This window comes from Megalobrama amblycephala, linkage group LG13 (genome assembly GCF_018812025.1).
Source record: "Megalobrama amblycephala isolate DHTTF-2021 linkage group LG13, ASM1881202v1, whole genome shotgun sequence".
NCBI classification, from domain to species: domain Eukaryota; kingdom Metazoa; phylum Chordata; class Actinopteri; order Cypriniformes; family Xenocyprididae; genus Megalobrama; species Megalobrama amblycephala.
Window position 1 is genome coordinate 40055331 of NC_063056.1, and position 22460 is coordinate 40077790.

General features: G+C 33.0%; 1 protein-coding gene across 1 annotated transcript; it reads left to right on the plus strand.

The window, feature by feature from the left end:
• The first annotated feature begins 313 nt into the window (after window positions 1-313).
• On the plus strand, window positions 314-19360 carry LOC125244218 (immunoglobulin superfamily DCC subclass member 3). The gene is given in 14 exon segments (XM_048154265.1): window positions 314-1592; window positions 1594-1744; window positions 2008-2152; window positions 6031-6161; window positions 6239-6376; window positions 6466-6624; window positions 12164-12329; window positions 12584-12834; window positions 14508-14672; window positions 14759-14947; window positions 15333-15449; window positions 16241-16370; window positions 16471-16579; window positions 18112-19360. Coding segments are annotated over 14 exon segments (2124 nt in total). The 5' UTR covers window positions 314-1412; the 3' UTR covers window positions 18205-19360.
• Window positions 19361-22460: the final 3100 nt, after the last annotated feature.

Sequence of the window (22460 nt, forward strand, 5' to 3'; positions counted from 1 at the left end):
CTAGATATCGTTTGTTATCATTATAGTAATTACTATATATTTATCGTTAGTTATAACTAGATATCGTTTATCATTATAGTTATTACTATATTTATTGTTATTTATCACTATATTTATCGTTAGTTATTATTATATTCATCACTATATTTATCGTTAGTTATCACTAGATATTGCCTGTTATCATTATAGTTATCACCATAGTTATCGTTAGTTATTATATTCATCACTATATTTGTCATTAATTATAACTATATCGTTTATCATTATAGTTATTACACTATAGTTATCATTAGTTATTATTATTGTTATCACTATAGTTATCGTAGTTATCGTTAGTTATCACTTTAGTTTGTTATATTTATAGTTATTATAGTTGTCATTACAGTTATGGTTGTTGTTGTGAATGGGCATTAAACCACATGAATCCAGCAGGAAGCTGCTCTTTTGCTCCTGTTTGATTCTTTGGTGATGTTTGGTTTGATCGGAGTGATTCCTGTCAGAGAGAGTCTGAGGGACCATCTGAAGATCACCTGATCTGACCTGAGGTCATGTGACGAGGTCAGACCGTCGACCCAGATGCCAGACGGAAGGCAGAGGTGCAGAAGTCTGGATTTCACGTGCGAGCGCGTTCAAGTTCAAGTGTGACTGGAGTGTTTTGTTGTGTGTGTTTGGCAGCTGCGAGGGGGGCGGCCGTGTTTGAGTGATGGTGTGGCATGGGAAAGTCACCCTCACGCCACTGTGAAAGAGACGCGCAGCGCCACGGGGCGGAGGAGGGGCAGATGGCTCTTCAGACGGGGCAGAATGATGGGGCAGGGGCAGTTATGGAGGGTGTGTTTTTCGGGGGGTGGGGTGGAGCAGCATTGTGTGGCTGTTTTGGGCTGATGGAGGGGTTTTGTGTGTGTTTGTGTGAGTGCTTCTGAAAGAGCCATCAATCAGATGCCTGAAAGTCAAGTTTAAGTTCAGTGGAGATGAATCACTTTGATTTAAGACGCTCTAAATCCAACCAGAACCACCAACCTGCACTGAGAACTGATACTGCTGTTTGTGCTTTCATTGGGTGTTTGGTTCTGTTTTTTATGCTTCAACCAAGAACAAATATCTGCCAATGGGTCAGAAGTGGATTCACTTGTTTTCCTTTGAATTAAGTTTATTTTTCTGACCGCATCTTTTGATCTGTTTTATGAATGAACTCAACTTGTTTCTTATTAAACAAGATTTCTTATCTTGTGTTATTTTGCTTCTCCATTACATGAATATGAGTAACAGTTTTCCTCCATCAGGATTTCATCATCCCCCATGATGCATCATCATCATCATCATCATCATCATCTTCATCATCACGAATAGTTCGTAAGCATCAGTTCCTCTCAGTTTAATCAGACGGATCAGTCTCTGTTTTATTCCTCATCATCATGTTCTCCTGCTCTTGTCCTGCAGGTTTGGGTGGAGCTTCAGAGTTGGCCTTCATCAAAGAACCCAGTGATGTCATCGCCGTGAGGGACCGCCCCCTCATGCTGGACTGTCAGGTGGAGGGGGAGGGGCCTATCACGATTACCTGGCGGCGGAATGGCGTTCCGGTAGCTCTCGGAGGCGCGAGCAGCCGTGCTGGATAACGGGACCCTCCTGATCCGGAACTTCCAGAAGCGGCGCGACGGTGACGAGAGCGATGCGGGCGAGTACGACTGCGCGGCGCAGAACCGATACGGGCTCCTCATCAGCCGCAAGGCGCACGTCCAGCTGGCCTGTGAGTGACGCAAGCACACGCCTCAAGAATCTGAGATCTCAATAGTTTCTGTGTATCAAGTGCTGAGGAAGGGCTGAGATTCAGATATGCTAATGAGCGTTTGGTTTCCGACCAATCACAGCAGACTGGGCCATCTGACCAATCAGAGCAGAGCAGGCTTTCAGGAAAGGCGGGGTTTAGAGAGTCCGAATCTTTGATCGAACCGTTTCAGACACTGTGAGAAAAGAGCTATCACGTGACAGGATATTTGTTTTCTCTCTCAGCGCTGCCCAAGTTCCACACGCACCCGGAATCCATGAGCGTGGACGAGGGCGGAGTCGCTCGATTTCACTGCGCGGTCAGCGGCGTCCCCGAGGCCAACATCACCTGGGAACGAAACAGAACGGCTCTCAGCGCCGATGATATCAGGTCAAACACAAACACACGTACACTAATGAAGCCTGAAACAAACGCAGGAATGTATGAAGTATATTGAACAGGACTGCAGACTTAAAATGTGTTGATGTTTACAAAGATGTAACGAAACTATAACGATAACTATAAGTATAACAAGACTATAAAGATAATGATAACGATAACTATAAAGATAACTATATTAGCCTCCACACCAGCTGACTATAACGATAACAATAGGTGTAAGAAGACTATAAAGATAATGATAACGATAACTATAATGATAATTATAGTGATAACGATAACTTTAATGATAATTATAACGATAACGATAACTATAACGATAACTATAAAGATAACAATATTAGTGTCCACACCAGCTGACTATAACGATAACAATAAGTGTAAGAACACTATAAAGATAATGATAACGATAACTATAATGATAATTATAGTGATAACGATAACTTTAATGATAATTATAATGATAACGATAACGATAACTATAACGATAACTATAAAGATAACAATATTAGTGTCCACACCAGCTGACTATAACGATAACAATAAGTGTAAGAACACTATAAAGATAATGATAACGATAACTATAATGATAATTATAGTGATAACGATAACTTTAATGATAATTATAACGATAACGATAACGATAACTATAACGATAACTATAAAGATAACTATATTAGCCTCCACACCAGCTGACTATAACGATAACAATAAGTGTAAGAACACTATAAAGATAATGATAACGATAACTATAATGATAATTATAGTGATAACGATAACTTTAATGATAACTTTAATGATAATTATAACGATAACGATAACGATAACTATAACGATAACTATAAATATAACAATATTAGTGTCCACACCAGCTGACTATAACGATAACAATAAGTGTAAGAACACTATAAAGATAATGATAACGATAACTATAACGATAATGATAACGATAACTATAACGATAATTATAACTATAACGATAACTTTAAAGATAACTATATTAGCCTCCACACCAGCTGACTATAACAATAACAATAAGTGTAAGAAGACTATAAAGATAATGATAACGATAACTATAACGATAATTGTAACGATAACGATAACTATAACGATAATTATAACTATAACGATAACTATAAGTATAACAAGACTATAAAGATAATGATAACGATAACTATAACGATAACGATAACGATAACTATAACGATAATTATAACTATAACGATAACTATAAGTATAACAAGACTATAAAGATAATGATAACGATAACTATAACGATATCTATAACTATAACGATAACTATAAGTATAACAAGACTATAAAGATAATGATAACGATAACTATAACGAAAATTATAACGATAACTATAACGATAATTATAACTATAACGATAACTATAAGTATAACAAGACTATAAAGATAATGATAACGATAACTATAATGATAACGATAACTGTAACGATAATTATAACTATGACGATAACTTTAAAGATAACTATATTAGCCTCCACACCAGCTGACTATAACGATAACAATAGGTGTAAGAAGACTATAAAGAAAATGATAACGATAACTATAATGATAATTATAGTGATAACGATAACTTTAATGATAATTATAACGATAACGATAACTATAACTATAACGATAACTATAAAGATAACAATATTAGTGTCCACACCAGCTGACTATAAAGATAACAATAAGTGTAAGAAGACTATAAAGATAATGATAACTATAATGATAATTATAACGATAACTATAATGATAACCATAACGATAATTATAACTATAACTATAACGATAACTATAACGATAACAATAAAGATAAAGATAAAGATAACTATGTTAGTGTCCACACCAGCTGACTATAATGATAACAATAAGTATAAGAAGACTATAAAGATAATGATAACGATAACTATAATGATCATTATAATGATAACGATAACTATAATGATAATTATAACTATAACTATAACGATAACTATAAAGATAACAATATTAGTGACCACACCAGCTGACTATAATGATAACAATAAGTATAAGAAGACTATAAAGATAATGATAAAGATAACTATAACAATAATTATAACTATAACGATAACTATAAGTATAACAAGACTATAAAGATAATGATAACGATAACTATAATGATAATTATAACGATAACGATAACTATAATGATAATTATAACTATAACGATAACTATAACTATAATGATAACTATAAAGATAAAGATAACTATGTTAGTGTCCACACCAGCTGACTATAATGATAACAATAAGTATAAGAAGACTATAAAGATAATGATAACGATAACTATAACGATAATTATAATGATAACTATAACGATAATTATAACTATAACGATAACTATAAGTATAACAAGACTATAAAGATAATGATAACGATAACTATAATGATAATTATAACTATAATGATAACTATAACTATAACGATAACTATAAAGATAACTATAGTGTCCACACCAGCTGACTAAATGATAACAATAAGTGTAAGAAGACTATAAAGATAATGATAACTATAATGATAATTATAACGATAACTATAACGATAACTATAATGATAATTATAACTATAACGATAACTATAACTATAACGATAACTATAAAGATAAAGATAACTATGTTAGTGTCCACACCAGCTGACTATAACGATAACAATAGGTGTAAGAAGACTATAAAGAAATGATAACGATAACTATAATGATAATTATAGTGATAACGATAACTAATTAATGATAATTATAAGTATAACGATATAAAGATAATGATAACGATAACTTTAATGATAATTATAACGATAACGATAACTATAACTATAACGATAACTATAAAGATAACTATATTAGCCTCCACACCAGCTGACTATAATGATAACAATAAGTGTAAGAAGACTATAAAGATAATGATAACTATAATGATAATTATAACGATAACTATAATGATAACATAACGATAATTATAACTATAACGATAACTATAACTATAACTATAACGATAACTATAAAGATAAAGATAACAATATTAGTGTCCACACGAGCTGACTATAATGATAACAATAAGTATAAGAAGACATAAAGATAATGATAATGATAACATAACGATAACATAACGATAATTATACTATAACGATAACTATAATATAACAAGATATAAAGATAACGATAACGATAACTATAATGATAATTATAACGATAACGATAACTATAATGATAATTATAACTATAACGATAACTATAACTATAACGATAACTATAAAGATAAAGATAACTATGTTAGTGTCCACACCAGCTGACTATAATGATAACAATAAGTATAAGAAGACTATAAAGATAATGATAACTATAAACAATAATATAACGATATATAACGATAATTATAACTATAACGTAACTATAAGTATAACAAGACTATAAAGATAATGATAACGATAACTATAATGATAACTATAACGATAACGATAACTATAATGATAATTATAACTATAACGATAACTATAACTATAATGATAACTATAAGGATAACAATATTAGTGTCCACACCAGCTGACTATAATGATAACAATAAGTATAAGACGACTATAAAGATAATGATAACGATAACGATAATTATAACTATAACTATAATGATAACTATAATTATAACTATATTAGCGTCCACAGCAGCTGACTATAAAGATAATGATAACTATAACGATAACTATAAAAATAACAATAACGATAATTATTATTATATGGATTCTGATTGGCTGTCAATGTTTTTATCGTTCGTCAGCTGGATATTGTTTATTGTTGTCGGTGTGAGTGTGTGTTTACTCTGTGGTGGTGTCGTGTGTGTGTTCAGGTACACTCTCCTGCCCAACGGTATCCTGCACATCACAGGAGTGCGCCGGACTGACAGCGGCGGGTACCGCTGCGTCGCTAAAAACATCGCCAACACTCGCTACAGTCACGAGGCCCAGCTGTCAGTCACAGGTACAGACGACGCCCGTCCTTCCATCTGATGACCCGATCTGAACCTCTGAGTATCTGTCTCACTCTCTCCGTCTCAGTTGCAGCGAATCGTCTCTATAAGGAGCCGGTGATTCTGTCCGGGCCTCAGAATCTCACTCTCAATGTTCACCAGACGGCCATCTTGGAGTGCATCGCCACTGGGAACCCGCGGCCCATTGTGTCCTGGAGCAGGCTGGGTAAATACTATATCAGATCAGCACTTCTGCAGCAGGGTGAAAGCTTTAAGATGATTAAAATGGCGGATGTGTGTGTTTGTGTGGGTCAGACGGCCGCTCTATCGGTGTGGAGGGCATTCAGGTGTTGGGCAGCGGGAACCTCATCATCTCAGACGTGTCTCTGCAGCACTCGGGTGTCTACGTCTGCTCCGCTAACCGACCCGGAACCAGAATGAGGAGAACCGCGCTGGGACGACTGGTGGTGCAAGGTACAACACACACTCACACACACACACACACACACACATAACTAGACATTTGGATAACTGGACTAACCAGCGGACCAATCGCATCTCAGTATCTCAAATGTTTGTTTGGTGGTTCTGAAAGTCAAAGTCTGTCATCAGAAAAAAACTTACATTTTTATTACTGATATTTTGTGCCAGTTTCCCAGGAAGTGATGATTTTGTTTCATTCTCAAATGTTTTATGCAATATTCCAGTTTTTTTGCATATGTTAAATTCTCAACTTTAGATGGAAACATCACTAGTGATGGACTTCCTGTTATACAGATACTGAACAATTCCGAACCAAAGATCCGCTTCATTTCTGACACAGACTCTATTCTCTATAAGAGCACTGAGACATTAACAAAGGGCTTTGACTGTGACCTCTGACCCCACCACCCCCATGACCTGTGACACATCTCAGAAATGTGCTGCGGCTCATTCATATATTAAACCATTTATTGATTGACTTCCGCTCCAGATCAGATCAGCAGAACACGCTGGAAGAGTGTATTTGCACAGAAACACATCTTAGAGAATGAGATTCATAGATGAGGACTGAACTCAGATCAGCTGCAGTGATGAGCTCACCTCTGCCCTCATTAGCATATGGGCGGAGCATGTAGATGATGCATGTCGTCTGGTTTTGAGCAGCAGCTGTGATACAGACACACACACACACACACACACACTACAGCCAGACGGACAGATGCGTGTTTGTGTGTTTTCTCAAAAACATCTTGTCATGTGACTATGGAATAATTTATACTTTTTTATCTCACAATTCTGACTTTTTTTTTTAGAATTGTGAGATAAAAAGTCAAAATGATGTTTTTTACTTTTTTTTTTTCTGTGGCAGAAACGAGCTTCCAAATGTGACACATTTAATATTAATAACATAATAGAGGATAAAAGACAGGAAATGCACACACACCCTACAGGAAGCCACAAACACACCCTCAAGATCACACGTGTGTCACAAACACAAACACACAATGGAGAGGATTTTATGGTATTGTTTTATTTGAGTGGATGGACAGATGGAAAATAGAAGAAAACGAGGCGGAGGGGGAGGAATTAATGTGTCTGAGTGACGAATCACCTCTCACCTCTGACCCCTGACCTCATTCCAGCAGGCCTCCAGGAAATGATGCGTATGGGTGGGGGTTGTGGTCTAGATTGATGCCGGACGGGGGATTTTAGGACAGAAAACACAGTTGTATAAATTCACTGTTTATAGAAACGTCTGGTAAATATGATGATCCCCTTGGTAACATATAAAATATTATATAGCTGTAAAACATGTACTTTATAGAAAAATATTTAGAAAGTGAACAAATGACATGATTTGTGATTCTGATTCAGTATTTAGAAAGCAGAAAGAAATATTATTACATTTAGAGAATGTGTAAAAAAATCTATCTATCTATCTATCTATCTATCTATCTATCTATCTATCTATCTATCTATCTATCTATCTATCTATCTATCTATCTAAATACAATGTTGAGAATAAACTTGTTAAATTTTGAGATTAAAGTCGTTTTGTTTTGAGAAAAAACTTAAATTTTGAGAAAAAAAGTTGAAATAAAATGTTTTTAGAATAAAATGTACATTTTGAGAATAAAGTTGTTTTGTCTTCGAGACAAAACTCTTTAAATTTTGAGAATAAAGTTATTTTGTTTCGAGAAAAAAACTCTTTAAATTTTGAGAATAAAGTTGTTTTGTTTGGTGAAACAACGTTAAATTTTGAGAATAAAGTTATTTTGTTTGGAGAAAAAAACTCATTAAATTTTGAGAATAAAGTTATTTTGTTTGGAGAAAAAACTCGTTAAATTGTTTCGAGAAAAAACTCGTTAAATTTTGAGAATAAAATTACTTTGGAGACAAAACTCTTTAAATTTTGAGAATAAAGTTATTTTGTTTGGAGACAAAACTCTTTAAATTTTGAGAATAAAATTACTTTGGAGACAAAACTCTTTAAATTTTGAGAATAAAGTTATTTTGTTTGGAGACAAAACTCGTTAAATTTTGAGAATAAAATTACTTTGGAGACAAAACTCTTTAAATTTTGAGAATAAAGTTATTTTGTTTGAAGAAAAAACTCTTTAAATTTTGAGAATAAAGTTATTTTGTTTCGAGACAAAACTCGTTAAATTTTGAAAATAAAATTACTTTGTTTGGAGACAAAACTCTTTACATTTTGAGAATAAAGTTATTTTGTTTGGAGAAAAAACTTGTTAAATTTTGAGAATAAAGTTGTTTTGTTTGGTGAAACAATGTTACATTTTGAGAATAAAGTTATTTTGTTTGGAGAAAAAACTTTAAATTTTGAGAATAAAGTTATTTTGTTTCGAGACAAAACTCGTTAAATTTTGAGAATAAAGTTATTTTGTTTGGAGAAAAAACTCGTTAAATTTTGAGAATAAAGTTATTTTGTTTGGAGACAAAACTCGTTACAATTTTGAGAATAAAGTTATTTTGTTTCGAGACAAAACTCTTTAAATTTTGAGAATAAAGTTATTTTGTTTCGAGACAAAACTCTTTACATTTTGAGAATAAAGTTGTTTTGTTTGGTGAAACAATGTTAAATTTTGAGAATAAAGTTATTTTGTTTGGAGAAAAAAACTCGTTAACTTTTGAGAATAAAGTTATTTTGTTTGGAGAAAAAAACTTGTTAAATTTTGAGAATAAAGTTGTTTTGTTTGGTGAAACAATGTTACATTTTGAGAATAAAGTTATTTTGTTTGGAGAAAAAACTTTAAATTTTGAGAATAAAGTTATTTTGTTTCGAGACAAAACTCGTTAAATTTTGAGAATAAAGTTATTTTGTTTGGAGAAAAAACTCGTTAAATTTTGAGAATAAAGTTGTTTTGTTTGGTGAAACAATGTTACATTTTGAGAATAAAGTTATTTTGTTTGGAGAAAAAACTTTAAATTTTGAGAATAAAGTTATTTTGTTTCGAGACAAAACTCTTTAAATTTTGAGAATAAAGTTGTTTTGTTTGGTGAAACAATGTTAAATTTTGAGAATAAAGTTATTTTGTTTGGAGAAAAAAACTCGTTTACTTTTGAGAATAAAGTTATTTTGTTTGGAGAAAAAAACTCATTAAATTTTGAGAATAAAGTTATTTTGTTTGGAGAAAAAACTCTTTAAATTGTTTCGAGAAAAAACTCGTTAAATTTTGAGAATAAAATTACTTTGGAGACAAAACTCTTTAAATTTTGAGAATAAAGTTATTTTGTTTGGAGACAAAACTCATTAAATTTTGAGAATAAAATTACTTTGGAGACAAAACTCTTTAAATTTTGAGAATAAAGTTATTTTGTTTCGAGACAAAACTCGTTAAATTTTGAAAATAAAATTACTTTGTTTGGAGACAAAACTCTTTACATTTTGAGAATAAAGTTATTTTGTTTGGAGAAAAAACTTGTTAAATTTTGAGAATAAAGTTGTTTTGTTTGGTGAAACAATGTTACATTTTGAGAATAAAGTTATTTTGTTTGGAGAAAAAACTTTAAATTTTGAGAATAAAGTTATTTTGTTTCGAGACAAAACTCGTTAAATTTTGAGAATAAAGTTATTTTGTTTGGAGAAAAAACTCGTTAAATTTTGAGAATAAAGTTATTTTGTTTGGAGACAAAACTCGTTAAATTTTGAGAATAAAGTTATTTTGTTTCGAGACAAAACTCTTTAAATTTTGAGAATAAAGTTATTTTGTTTCGAGACAAAACTCTTTACATTTTGAGAATAAAGTTATTTTGTTTGGAGAAAAAAACTCGTTAACTTTTGAGAATAAAGTTATTTTGTTTGGAGAAAAAAACTTGTTAAATTTTGAGAATAAAGTTGTTTTGTTTGGTGAAACAATGTTACATTTTGAGAATAAAGTTATTTTGTTTGGAGAAAAAACTTTAAATTTTGAGAATAAAGTTATTTTGTTTCGAGACAAAACTCGTTAAATTTTGAGAATAAAGTTATTTTGTTTGGAGAAAAAACTCGTTAAATTTTGAGAATAAAGTTGTTTTGTTTGGTGAAACAATGTTACATTTTGAGAATAAAGTTATTTTGTTTGGAGAAAAAACTTTAAATTTTGAGAATAAAGTTATTTTGTTTCGAGACAAAACTCTTTAAATTTTGAGAATAAAGTTGTTTTGTTTGGTGAAACAATGTTAAATTTTGAGAATAAAGTTATTTTGTTTGGAGAAAAAAACTCGTTAACTTTTGAGAATAAAGTTATTTTGTTTGGAGAAAAAAACTTGTTAACTTTTGAGAATAAAGTTATTTTGTTTCGAGACAAAACTCTTTAAATTTTGAGAATAAAGTTGTTTTGTTTGGAGAAACAATGTTAAATTTTGAGAATAAAGTTTTGTTTTGAGACAAAACTCTTTAAATTTTGAGAATAAATTTATTTTGTTTTGAGAGAAAACTCATTAAATTTTGAGAATAAAATTACTTTGTTTGGAGACAAAACTTTAAATTTTGAGAATAAAGTTATTTTGTTTCAAGAAAAAACTAAATTTTGAGAATAAAATTATTTTGTTTCAAGAAAAAACTCGTTAAATTTTGAGAATAAAGTTGTTTAGTTTGAAGACAAAACTCTAAATTTTGAGAATAAAGTTGTTTTGTTTGGTGAAAGAATGTTAAATTTTGAGAATAAAGTTATTTTGTTTGGAGAAAATACTCATTAAATTTTGAGAATAAAGTTATTTTGTTTCGAGACAAAACTCGTTAAATTTTGAGAATAAAGTTATTTTGTTTGGTGAAACAATGTTAAATTTTGAGAATAAAGTTATTTTGTTTGGAGAAAATACTCATTAAATTTTGAGAATAAAGTTATTTTGTTTCGAGACAAAACTCTTTAAATTTTGAGAATAAAGTTATTTTGTTTCGAGAAAAAACTTTACATTTTGAGAATAAAGTTATTTTACAAAACTTTAAATTCTAAAAGAAAAAAAAGTCTAAAAAAAATGTTGAGAATAAAAAATATTAAATAAAAAATTTCAAGAATAAAGTCATTTCGAGACAAAACTCATTAAATTTTGAGAAAAAAAGTTGTAATAAAATGTTGAGAATAAACTCGTTAAATTTTGAAAAAAGTCAAATACAATGACTTTATTCTCAAAATTCAATAAGTTTATTCTTGACATTTTATTTAGACTTTTTTCTTGAAATTTAACCAATTTTGTTCTTGAAACACAACGACTTTATTCTTGAAATGTAATGATTTTATTCTCAATATATTTTAACTTTTTTTCTAGACATTTAATGAGTTTAATCTCACATTATAATGACTTTAATCTCGAGATGGTTTTATTTTTTATTACTTGGCCCTGATCCTCTTTTGTAATCTATCTATCTGTCCTTCCGTCCATCACTATTGTCTCACACATTAATGTACAAATGAACTTTGACAGACACAAAAACACATTCTGTAAGATTGAGATCAGTTATAATATATCAGTATATGATAATATATCAGTTAATGAGCTCTCTGTGATTGGCTGTCTCTGTGGCGTTCAGCTCCTCCTGAGTTCCTGCAGTGGCCGCAGTCTCTGTCGAAGCCGGCGGGCAGCAGTGCTGTCTTCACCTGTCAGGCTCAAGGCGTTCCCGATCCGCACCTGATCTGGCTGAAGAACGGCAAGATCCTCACGCCGGGAGACAACGTCAAACTCAGCAACAACAACAGGTGAGCGCCGGCCTGAAATAACACTCAGGAAAAGGGCATGTTTTTGAAATGGAACACTTTATTGAACCTTTAGACAGAATATAAAAAGTTTTCATGTGTTTTGTTAGGCTTTTATGCCTGATATAGTCTGATATAGTGAGAATATTCAGAGGCTCAAACAGCAAAAATCTGCTGCAGATGCTGATGTTTATATGAAATTCTGCAGCTTGTGATGTAAATCAGTGAGATCTTTGAGCGTGTGTGTCGATCTGCAGTACTCTGGCTGTGACGCGCATCACGGCCGAAGACGAGGCCATTTATCAGTGCATCGCCGAGAACAGCGCCGGAACCAACCAGGCCAGCGCTCGCCTCGCCGTCTCTCAGTCCGTCGAGCTCCCAGAAGCCCCTCAGGACCTGACGGCCATGCCGCTCTCCACCAGCTCCCTACGGATCCGCTGGAAGCAGCCGGAGCCGCACGTCACCGACGGCATCATCGGATACGTGCTGCACATCCGCAAACTGGGCGGTGAGACGACTGACCGAGAGCTGAAAAAACTCATTACATTTTGAGAAAAAAGTCTAAATAAGATGTTGAGAATAAAGTTGTTAAATTTTGAGAATAAACTCGTTTTTGTTTTGAGAAAAAATGTTACATTTTGAGGGGAAAAAAAAGTCAAAATTAAATGTTTAGAATAAAGTCTAAATTTTGAGAATAAAGTCATGTTTCGGGACAAAACTCAATAAATTTTGAGAAAAAAGTTGAAATAAAATGTTGAGAATAAACTCATTAAATTTTGAGAAAAAGTCATTTTTTCAAGAAAAAAATTGTTAAATTTTGAGAAAAAAGTCCAAATAAAATTGAGAAAAAAAGTCTAAATAAAATGTTGAGAATAAAGTTATTAAATTTTGAGAATAAACTCGTTTTGTTTTGAGAAAAAATGTTACATTTTGAGAAAAAAAGTCAAAATTAAATGTTTAGAATAAAGTCTAAATTTTGAGAATAAAGTCATGTTTCGGGACAAAACTCAATAAATTTTGAGAAAAAAGTTGAAATAAAATGTTGAGAATAAACTCATTAAATTTTGAGAATAAAGTTGTTTTGTTTCAAGAAAAAAATCATTACATTTTGAGAAAAAAGGGTCAAAATAAAATGTTGAGAAAAAGTCATTTTGTTTCAAGAAAAAAATTGTTACATTTTGAGAAAAAAGTCCAAATAAAATTGAGAAAAAAAGTCTAAATAAAATGTTGAGAATAAAGGTATTAAATTTTGAGAATAAACTCGTTTTGTTTTGAGAAAAAATGTTAAATTTTGAGAAAAAAAGTCAAAATAAAATGTTTAGAATAAAGTCTAAATTTTGTGAATAAAGTCATGTTTCGGGACAAAACTCAATACATTTTGAGAAAAAATGTGAAATAAAATGTTGAGAATAAACTCATTAAATTTTGAGAATAAAGTTGTTTTGTTTCAAGAAAAAAATTGTTAAATTTTGAGAAAAAAGTAAAAAAAAAATTTAGAATAAACTCGTTAAATTTTGAGAATAAACTCATTTTGTTTTGAGAAAAATTTTTACATTTTCAGAAAAAAAAAGTTGAAATAAAATGTTTAGAATAAAGTCGTGTTTCAAGACAAAACTCATTAAATTTTGAGAAAAAGGTCAAAATAAAATGTTGAGAAAAAGTCATTTTGTTTTAAGAAAAAAACTGTTACATTTTGAGAAAAAAGTCAAAATAAAATTGAGAATAAACTTTTTTTAAAATTTTGCAAATAAACTCATTTTATTTTGAGAAAAAATGTTAAATTTTGAGAAAAAAAAGTCAAAATTAAATGTTTAGAATAAAGTCTAAATTTTGAGAATAGTCGTGTTTCGGGACAAAACTCAATAAATTTTGAGAAAAAAATCGAAATACAATGTCAAAAATAAAATTATTAAATTTTGAGAATAAAGATGTTTTGTTTCAAGAAAAAAATCATTCAATTTTGAGAAGAAAAGGTCAAAATAAAATTTGAGAATAAACTCATTTTGTTTTGAGAAAAAAAATTCAATTTTGAGAAAAAAAGTTGAAATAAAATGTTTAGAATAAAGTCTAAATTGAGAATAAAGTCATTAAATGTTGAGAATAAAGTCGTTTTGAGACGACAGGCGGAGAGCTGCGTTTCTCTCAGGCTGAGGATGGATCTGACGAGTGTTTGTGTTTCAGAGCCGGACAGCAGCGAGCTCCAGGAGGCCGTGAGCAAAGACACGTTCCAGCACGACTTCACTAACCTGGAGTCCTCCACCACCTTCTCCATCTACGTCAAAGCGTATTCCCCGCTGGGAGCCAGTCAGCAGTCCAGGAGCGTCGTCGCCACCACACTCGGAGCCGGTGATTAAACGCTCATCATATTTGATACGTCTTTTTATGTTTTTGTTCAATCACATGCACCTGACTCTGTGACCTCTGTCTCTCAGTTCCCACAATGCCCAGTTTCTTCACGAAGGTCCTGAACAGCACAGCGATGCAGGTGTTCTGGGATCTTCCCGCTAAAGCAGGGCGTGTGGAGGGATATAAACTGTCTCATCGGATGCTGCCGCAGCAAGAGTTCAGACACGAAGAGCGCTTTCCTGCCCACATCAACACACACACCATCTCTAACCTGGGTCAGTGTACACACACACACACACACACACACACACACACACACACACACACACACACACACACACACACACACTCACACACACACACACACACACACTCACACACACTCATACAGACACACACACTCACACACACACACACACACACACACACACACACACACACACTCACACACACACACACACACTCATACAGACACACACACTCACACACACACACACACACACACACACACACACACACTCACACACACACACACACACTCATACAGACACACACACACACACACACACACACACACACACACACACACACACACACTCACACACACACACACACACTCATACAGACACATCTCATCATCAGTGTGTGTTTGTGTTGCAGAAGCCGCAGCGGTGTATGAGATTCAGCTCATTGCCTTTAATGGTAACGGCGACAGCATCGGCAACAAGCGACTCGTCTCATTGGCCGAGACTGAAAAGAGCGGGAAAGATGCAGCAGGTGATGCTTCATATTCAGGGTTTGAAATTAATATGACAAATGTGGGTGAAAATCATATAAATGTTTCTACAAAAAAATCATTAAAGGGTTAGTTCATCCAAAAATGAAAATTCTGTCATTAATTATTCACCCTCATGTCGTTCCACACCCGTAAGACCTTCATTCATCTTCAGAACACAAATTAAGATATTTTTGATGAAATCCGATGGCTCAGTGAGGCCTGCATAGCCAGCAATGACATTTCCTCTCTCAAGATCCATTAATGTACTAAAAACATATTTAAATCAGGTTCATGTGAGTACAGTGGTTCAATATTAATATTATAAAGCAGAATTTTCATTTTTGGGTGAACTAACCCTTTAACTAAAAGCCGTTTAATATCGGAATCTGATTTTATAATAAATATTTGTTATTAAATATTTCACATGTAAGCAGTGACTTTATTTCTGATATACTTCTTTTGGCTAGTAGAAGTTCTGAACTGAAAATCTTAAAAATTGGCTGCTGAAGACTGAGAGCAATGCAGTGTGACGTCACACACACTAGATGGAGCCAGAGCGTCAGTGTTCACATGACCACAGTGATGTCACACTGCTCACACTGGTTCTGCATCTAGAAGTAGATCAAATATTGTTGCATTTTAGACTAAATAAATAAATAAATAAAGACATTTTTACACTTAATTGGTTTTAAAATGTGAAACAGAGATGATGACCACATGATGCGGCCACAGATGATGCGTACTGTACAGCTGAAGGTGTGTGTGTGTGTGTGTGTGTGTGTGCGCTCAGCAGGACAGACTCTGTGTAACTGCCGTCAGGATGGCGAGGGCTCCATGACGGGATTGGTGGTCGGGATCCACATCAGCATGGCCTGCATTATATTCTGCGCTCTCTTCCTGATGTTCGGCTACCGTCACAGGTGCGTCTGGAGTTCATCCCGTCACACACTCACATCTGGGATTTACTGCCACAGCGTTCTGACTGTGTGTGTGTGTGTGTGTGTGTGTGTGTGTGTGTAGTTTCTTCTGTCATAAAGGTTCTCCGGGTAACTGGAGTCTATCAGGAGGACAAACCGCAGATAAAGACGTCACCATCCGCACGGCTGACGCCATCGAGCTCACGTCACGGGTAAACCTGAGCTAAAACACAAGATTAAAGCATCTGTGAATAAAACACACACTCATATGTCATTAAATCTCGTGTTTAAAGGATTAGTTCATTCCAGAATTGAAATACTCTCCTCCATGTCATCCAAGATGTTCATGTCTTTCTTTCTTCAGTGGAAAAGAAATGAAGGTTTTTGAGGAAAACATTCCAGGATTTTTCTCCATATAGTGGACTTCACTGGGGTTCAGCGGGTTGAAGGTCCAAATGTCAGTTTCAGTGCAGCTTCAAAGAGCTCTACATGATCCCAGACGAGGAATAAGAGTCTCATCTAGAGAAACCATCGGACATTTTCTAAAAAAAATAAACATTATATTCTTTTTAACCACAAATGCTCGTCTTGCACTGCTCTGTGATGCTCCACGCATGACGTAATCATGTTGGAAAGGTCACGCGTGACGTAGGAGGAAGTACCGATCCAGTTAAAAACATAAACATTTTACATTATAATTGACATACTGTAAAAAAAAAATTCTCATAATTATGAATTAGTATGTCATGACTTTTTATGTCATAGTTTCGACTTTTTGTTATAATTATGAGATAAAAAGACATAATTATGAGATAGATTTTATGTCATTGTTATGTCATCTCATAATTTTGACTTTTTGTCTCATAATTATGAATTGGTATATCATAATTTTGTCTTTATGCCATAGTTTTGACTTTTTGTTATAATTATGAGATTGAGGTTTTTATCTCATAAAGTCAAAATATTGCATACTAACTCATACTTATGATTAAAAAGAGGAAATTGACATAAAAAGCGACTTTTTCTCATAATTTCGAGTTTACATTAGTAAACTAAACATTAGATTTAGTATGTCATAATGACTTTTTATGTCATAGTTTAAACTTTGTTGTAATTATGAGATAAAAAGACATAATTATGAGATAGATTTTATGTCATTGTTTCGACTTTTCATCTCATAATTATGAATTGGTATGTCATAATTTTGTCTTTATGCCATAGTTTTGACTTTTTGTTATAATTATGATAAAAACTCATAATTAACGATCCAGTGTTTACAAAGTGAACGTGTCAAAACAGCCTTTGCAAAAAAAGGTAAAACAATGATGTCGGACGATTTTGAGGAGAAAATGAGATGGAGTTTTTCGCTCTACCACGGTACTTCCCCTACGTCACGCGTGACCTTTCCAACATGATTACGTCATGCGTGGAGCATCACAGATGAGCATTTGTGATTAAAAAGTATATAAATTTGTATTTTTTTTTTTAGAAAATGGCCGATGGTTTCTCTAGATGAGACTCTTATTCCTCGTCTGGGATCATGTAGAGCTCTTTGAAGCTGCACTGAAACTGACATTTGGACCTTCAACCTGTTGAACCCCAGTGAAGTCCACTATATGGAGAAAAATCCTGGAATGTTTTCATCAAAAACCTTCATTTCTTTTCCACTGAAGAAAGAAAGACATGAACATCTTGTCAGGAAATATTAACTCTGAACTGAACTAATCTTTTCTGCTCTCCTCAGGCTGGTGCAGCAGAGCGTCAGGCGGCGGTTCCTCAGTGTCAGGTGATGATTGAAGCACAACCTCTCGGCCCGGCGGACACCGGCACCGGATGAAGCAGCTCCCCCCCCCCCCCCCCCTTCAGCTGCACAGCGTCTGTGTCTCTCTCACCAAAGCCTTACTCCCCTGAACTCAGTCACACAGTTCAGTGCCTCTGATGACGAGCGACACACGGATCTGTTCCAAACCCTAGTGTGCTACATAGGCAGCATCCTGACCGTCATGCAACATCATAAGAGACTGATTAGGAGTTTGACATCCAGCATGTTGATGCATAAATACACACACATATATAAAAGTGTCTGCCAATGCATGAATGTAAAGGACACGTGATGCTGCTTCAGAATGAGGTAAACGAGGTGTCTTAGAAGGCAGCTGAATTACTCCTAACGACGTGATCAGCGTGTGTGTGTGTGTGTGTGTGTGTGTGTGTGTGTGTGTGTGTGTGTGTGTGGGTTTGGAACAGAGCCGCTGCCGACTGTTGACTTAAACCACATCAGAGTTTCCAAACAAACCTCAAACGTAACGTCACTAACTACAATAACAAACTGAACTTGATCCTGTTAAACCAAAAATGCGTGTTCTGTGTGACTGAACAGATGATCAGTGATTGGTCATTAATAATTCACCGCATTAGCCTGTGTGCAGCTGAAGACTCCGCCCCCTTCCCAAAACCCCTCCCACTCCGTCCAAAGAGCCGTGCCTCAGTCTGACCGTCCGCCTGCTGCTGCTGGGAAAACGTTCTACCTCAACCACACGCGTCTTCAAACGGGTCCTCCTCGGGTCCGAGCGGATGCCAGTGAGAGTCTGACCTCTGCCGAAACTTTTGCCGTTTTACGAGACTCTTTCTCGTCTGAAGAAGCTTCTGTGAAAGTTGAGGGACGTCCAAAGATCTTCTGCTTCTCTTTCCTTTCTTCACACTGATGTTTCCTTTCAGTCATGTGGGTTTGATTACTGAAGCCCGTTTCTGCCACAAAAGAAAAATCATGCTTTGGTAAATCGTAATTATGACTTAAAAAGTCGAAATATATTACATACTATCTCGTAATTATGAGATTAAAAAGATGAAAATGAGATAAAAAGTGTAAAAAGCTTTTACATTATAATCGACATACTGTAAAACAAAATTATCATAATTATGAATTAGTATGTCATGACTTTTTATGTCATAGTTTCAACTTTTTGTTATAATTATGAGATTAAAAAAATCATAATTATGAGATAGAGGTTTTTATCTCATTATTATGTCTTAATGTCATAATTTTGACTTATCTCAAATATGAATTAGTGTCATAATTGAATTTCTGTCATTGTTTCGACTTTTTATCTCATAGGTTTGACTTTTTATCTCATAATTATGAATTAGTATGTCATGACTTTTTATGTCATAGTTTCAACTTTTTGTTATAATTATGAGATTAAAAAAATCATAATTATGAGATAGACGTTTTTATCTAATAATTGTGACTGTCATAATTTTGACTTTTTATCTCATAATTATGAATTAGTATATCATAATTTTGACTGTCATAGTTTCGATTTTCTCATAATTTGACTTTATCTCATAATTATGAACTACTGTCATAATTTTGATATTATCTCATAATTTTGACTTTTTATCTCATAATTATGAATTAGTGTCATAATTTTGATATTATCTCATAATTTTGACTTTTTATCTCATAATTATGAATTAGTGTCATAATTTTGATATTATCTCATAATTGTGACTTTTTATCATAATTATGAATTAGTGTCATAATTTTGATATCTTATAATTTTGACTTTTTATCTCATAATTATGAATTAGTGTCATAATTTTGATATTATCTCATAATTTTGACTTTTTATCTCATAATTATGAATGTCATAATTTTGATATCTCATAATTTTGACTTTTTATCTCATAATTTTGACTTTATCTCATAATTATGAATTAGTATGTTATAATTTTGACTGTCATAGTTACAACTTTTTATAATTATAAGAGATTTTTATGTCATAGTTTCGACTTTTTATCTCATAATTTTGAATTGGTATGCCATAGTTTTGACTTTTTGTTATAATGATAAAAAGTCATAATTATGAGATAGAGGTTTTTATCTCATTATTATGTCTTAATGTCATAATTTTGACTTATCTCAAATATGAATTAGTGTCATAATTGAATTTCTGTCATCGTTTCGACTTTTTATCTCATAGGTTTGACTTTTTATCTCATAATTATGAATTAGTATGTCATAAGTTTGACTTTGTCAGTTTCAACTTTTTATTATAATTATGAGATAGAGGTTTTATCTCATAGTTATGACTTATTATCTCAAATATGTGTCATTATTGACTTTTTATGTCATAGTTTTAACTTTTTATCTCATAATTTAAATTTTTGATCTCATAATTAGGAAATAGTATGTCATAATTTTGACTTTTGATGTCATAATTATAATTTACCAAAGCATGACTTTTTGAAATGTGCTTCCATAGCTGATGGTGACTGAACCAGAAAACTCTAGAAGATCAGCTGACCATTAACCAAAGCTAAATGCTCCAAACAGACACTGATGTCACTCATTAGCTCAAGCTCATTACATGATGATGATGATGATGAATACCTCAAACACAGATTCTATTCTAGAAATTATAACTAATAATGACTTGCAGATATGGGATATATTTTCATATGTTGAAACCAGAAAATAAGATCTGCTTCTTTGTTTGTAATGTTGAAGCTGAACTTGCCAAATATCGGTTAGTGATCGTGTTGATGAGACCAAATACCTCGATTCTTCCTCTAAAGCACATGAACAAACCCCAAACCAGTTTGATAGTGTTCGTGTGTGTGTGTGTGTGTGTGTGTGTGTGTGTGTGAGAACTAACCGGTTTTAACACACACGTTCTCTTCACTGTTTGAATAGTTGCCAAAATAACTCGTTCTAGATTCACATAAAAAGTCTTTAAACCTTTCGGACTCTGATTCTTGTTGCACAGAACAAACACAAGTGAAACCAAAATGTAAAATAAAGCAACAAGATTAGAAACAGAGACCAAATTTTAGACAAAAAAGTGGAGAAACGTCTGTTCTCTTGTAGAACTTTCCTTTGACTCATTTTCCCACGGATGAAAAGTTCTTTTTCTGTTTGATTTGGGAAACATTGCCAAAATAGATGTACGATTGTTCTTTAATGTTATTCTTATATTCATATTGTCGCTGTTCTTTTGATTACATTTTTAAGTCTTTTTATAATTTTATTTCTTCTCTCTTTCTGTAGAATTAAAAAGAAAATGTTAGAATTTTGAGAGTTTAAACTGAGTAGATTGTTGATTGCAAAAAATATTCCTCATCTTTATATGGATCACCAGCGGAAAATACATTTACAGTCATTCCAGGAGTGATTTTTATGGAAGCTTGTTCCTGCCATAAAGAAAATAAAAATATAATTGCGGCTTCATTTCACAATTCAGACTTTTTTTGCACCTGCAGGTTTAGAACTTAACTTTATATCTCACAAATCTGACTTTTCCCTCAGAATTGTGTTATAAACTCAGAATTGCAAGGAAAAAAAGTCAAAATTGTGGGAAAAAAAAAAGAAGAAAAAGTGTCAGTTACCTTTTTAATTTATTTTTTTACTCCGAGCAGAACGAGCTTCCATAGATTTTATCGTTATTGTTGAAGAACAGGCGTCAGATCTCTGTTTGCTGCTTTAGGATCAATGAACTCTTCTATATTGGGGAAGTTTGAAATGTTTATATGTGACTGATTGCTCAACATGTCTATCGTTCAGGATAAATTGTCTAGTCGAGTAGATGCTGAATTTAAATGCTTGTACCAATGAGAGAAGTGATGCTTTAACCTTCTGGATTGTTCTTTTCTCTGTTTGTCAGAACCAAACGCTCCTGTAGCTTTAACCCGACGTTCAGCTGCTGAAACTCACGAGTCGACCTGTCAGATCACATGATGTACCTGACGGATCTCTGCTTTGAAGTCGTCGTGAGTTTCTCAGCTGACACCTCTTCTGTTTTTCTTCCTTCAGTCGGTTGTAACGAACCTCTTTGCCAAATAAAACAGCGTTACGTAGAAACTTTCATGTTACGTGTTTCATTATTTCTCTTCAAAATTGCATGTGATAATATTATTTGTACGATTTTTGTAGTATGAATACTGACTGTATCCCACAATGCAATTGTAAAAATGTAATATAGAAGTAACAACAATCTTTTTAATGTTCTAAACTCATTTAACTTTGTGTAAAAAAAAGACAAAAGTCATAATTCATTGAAAATTTGTTCAAAAAAATCCCTCAAATCTCATTCT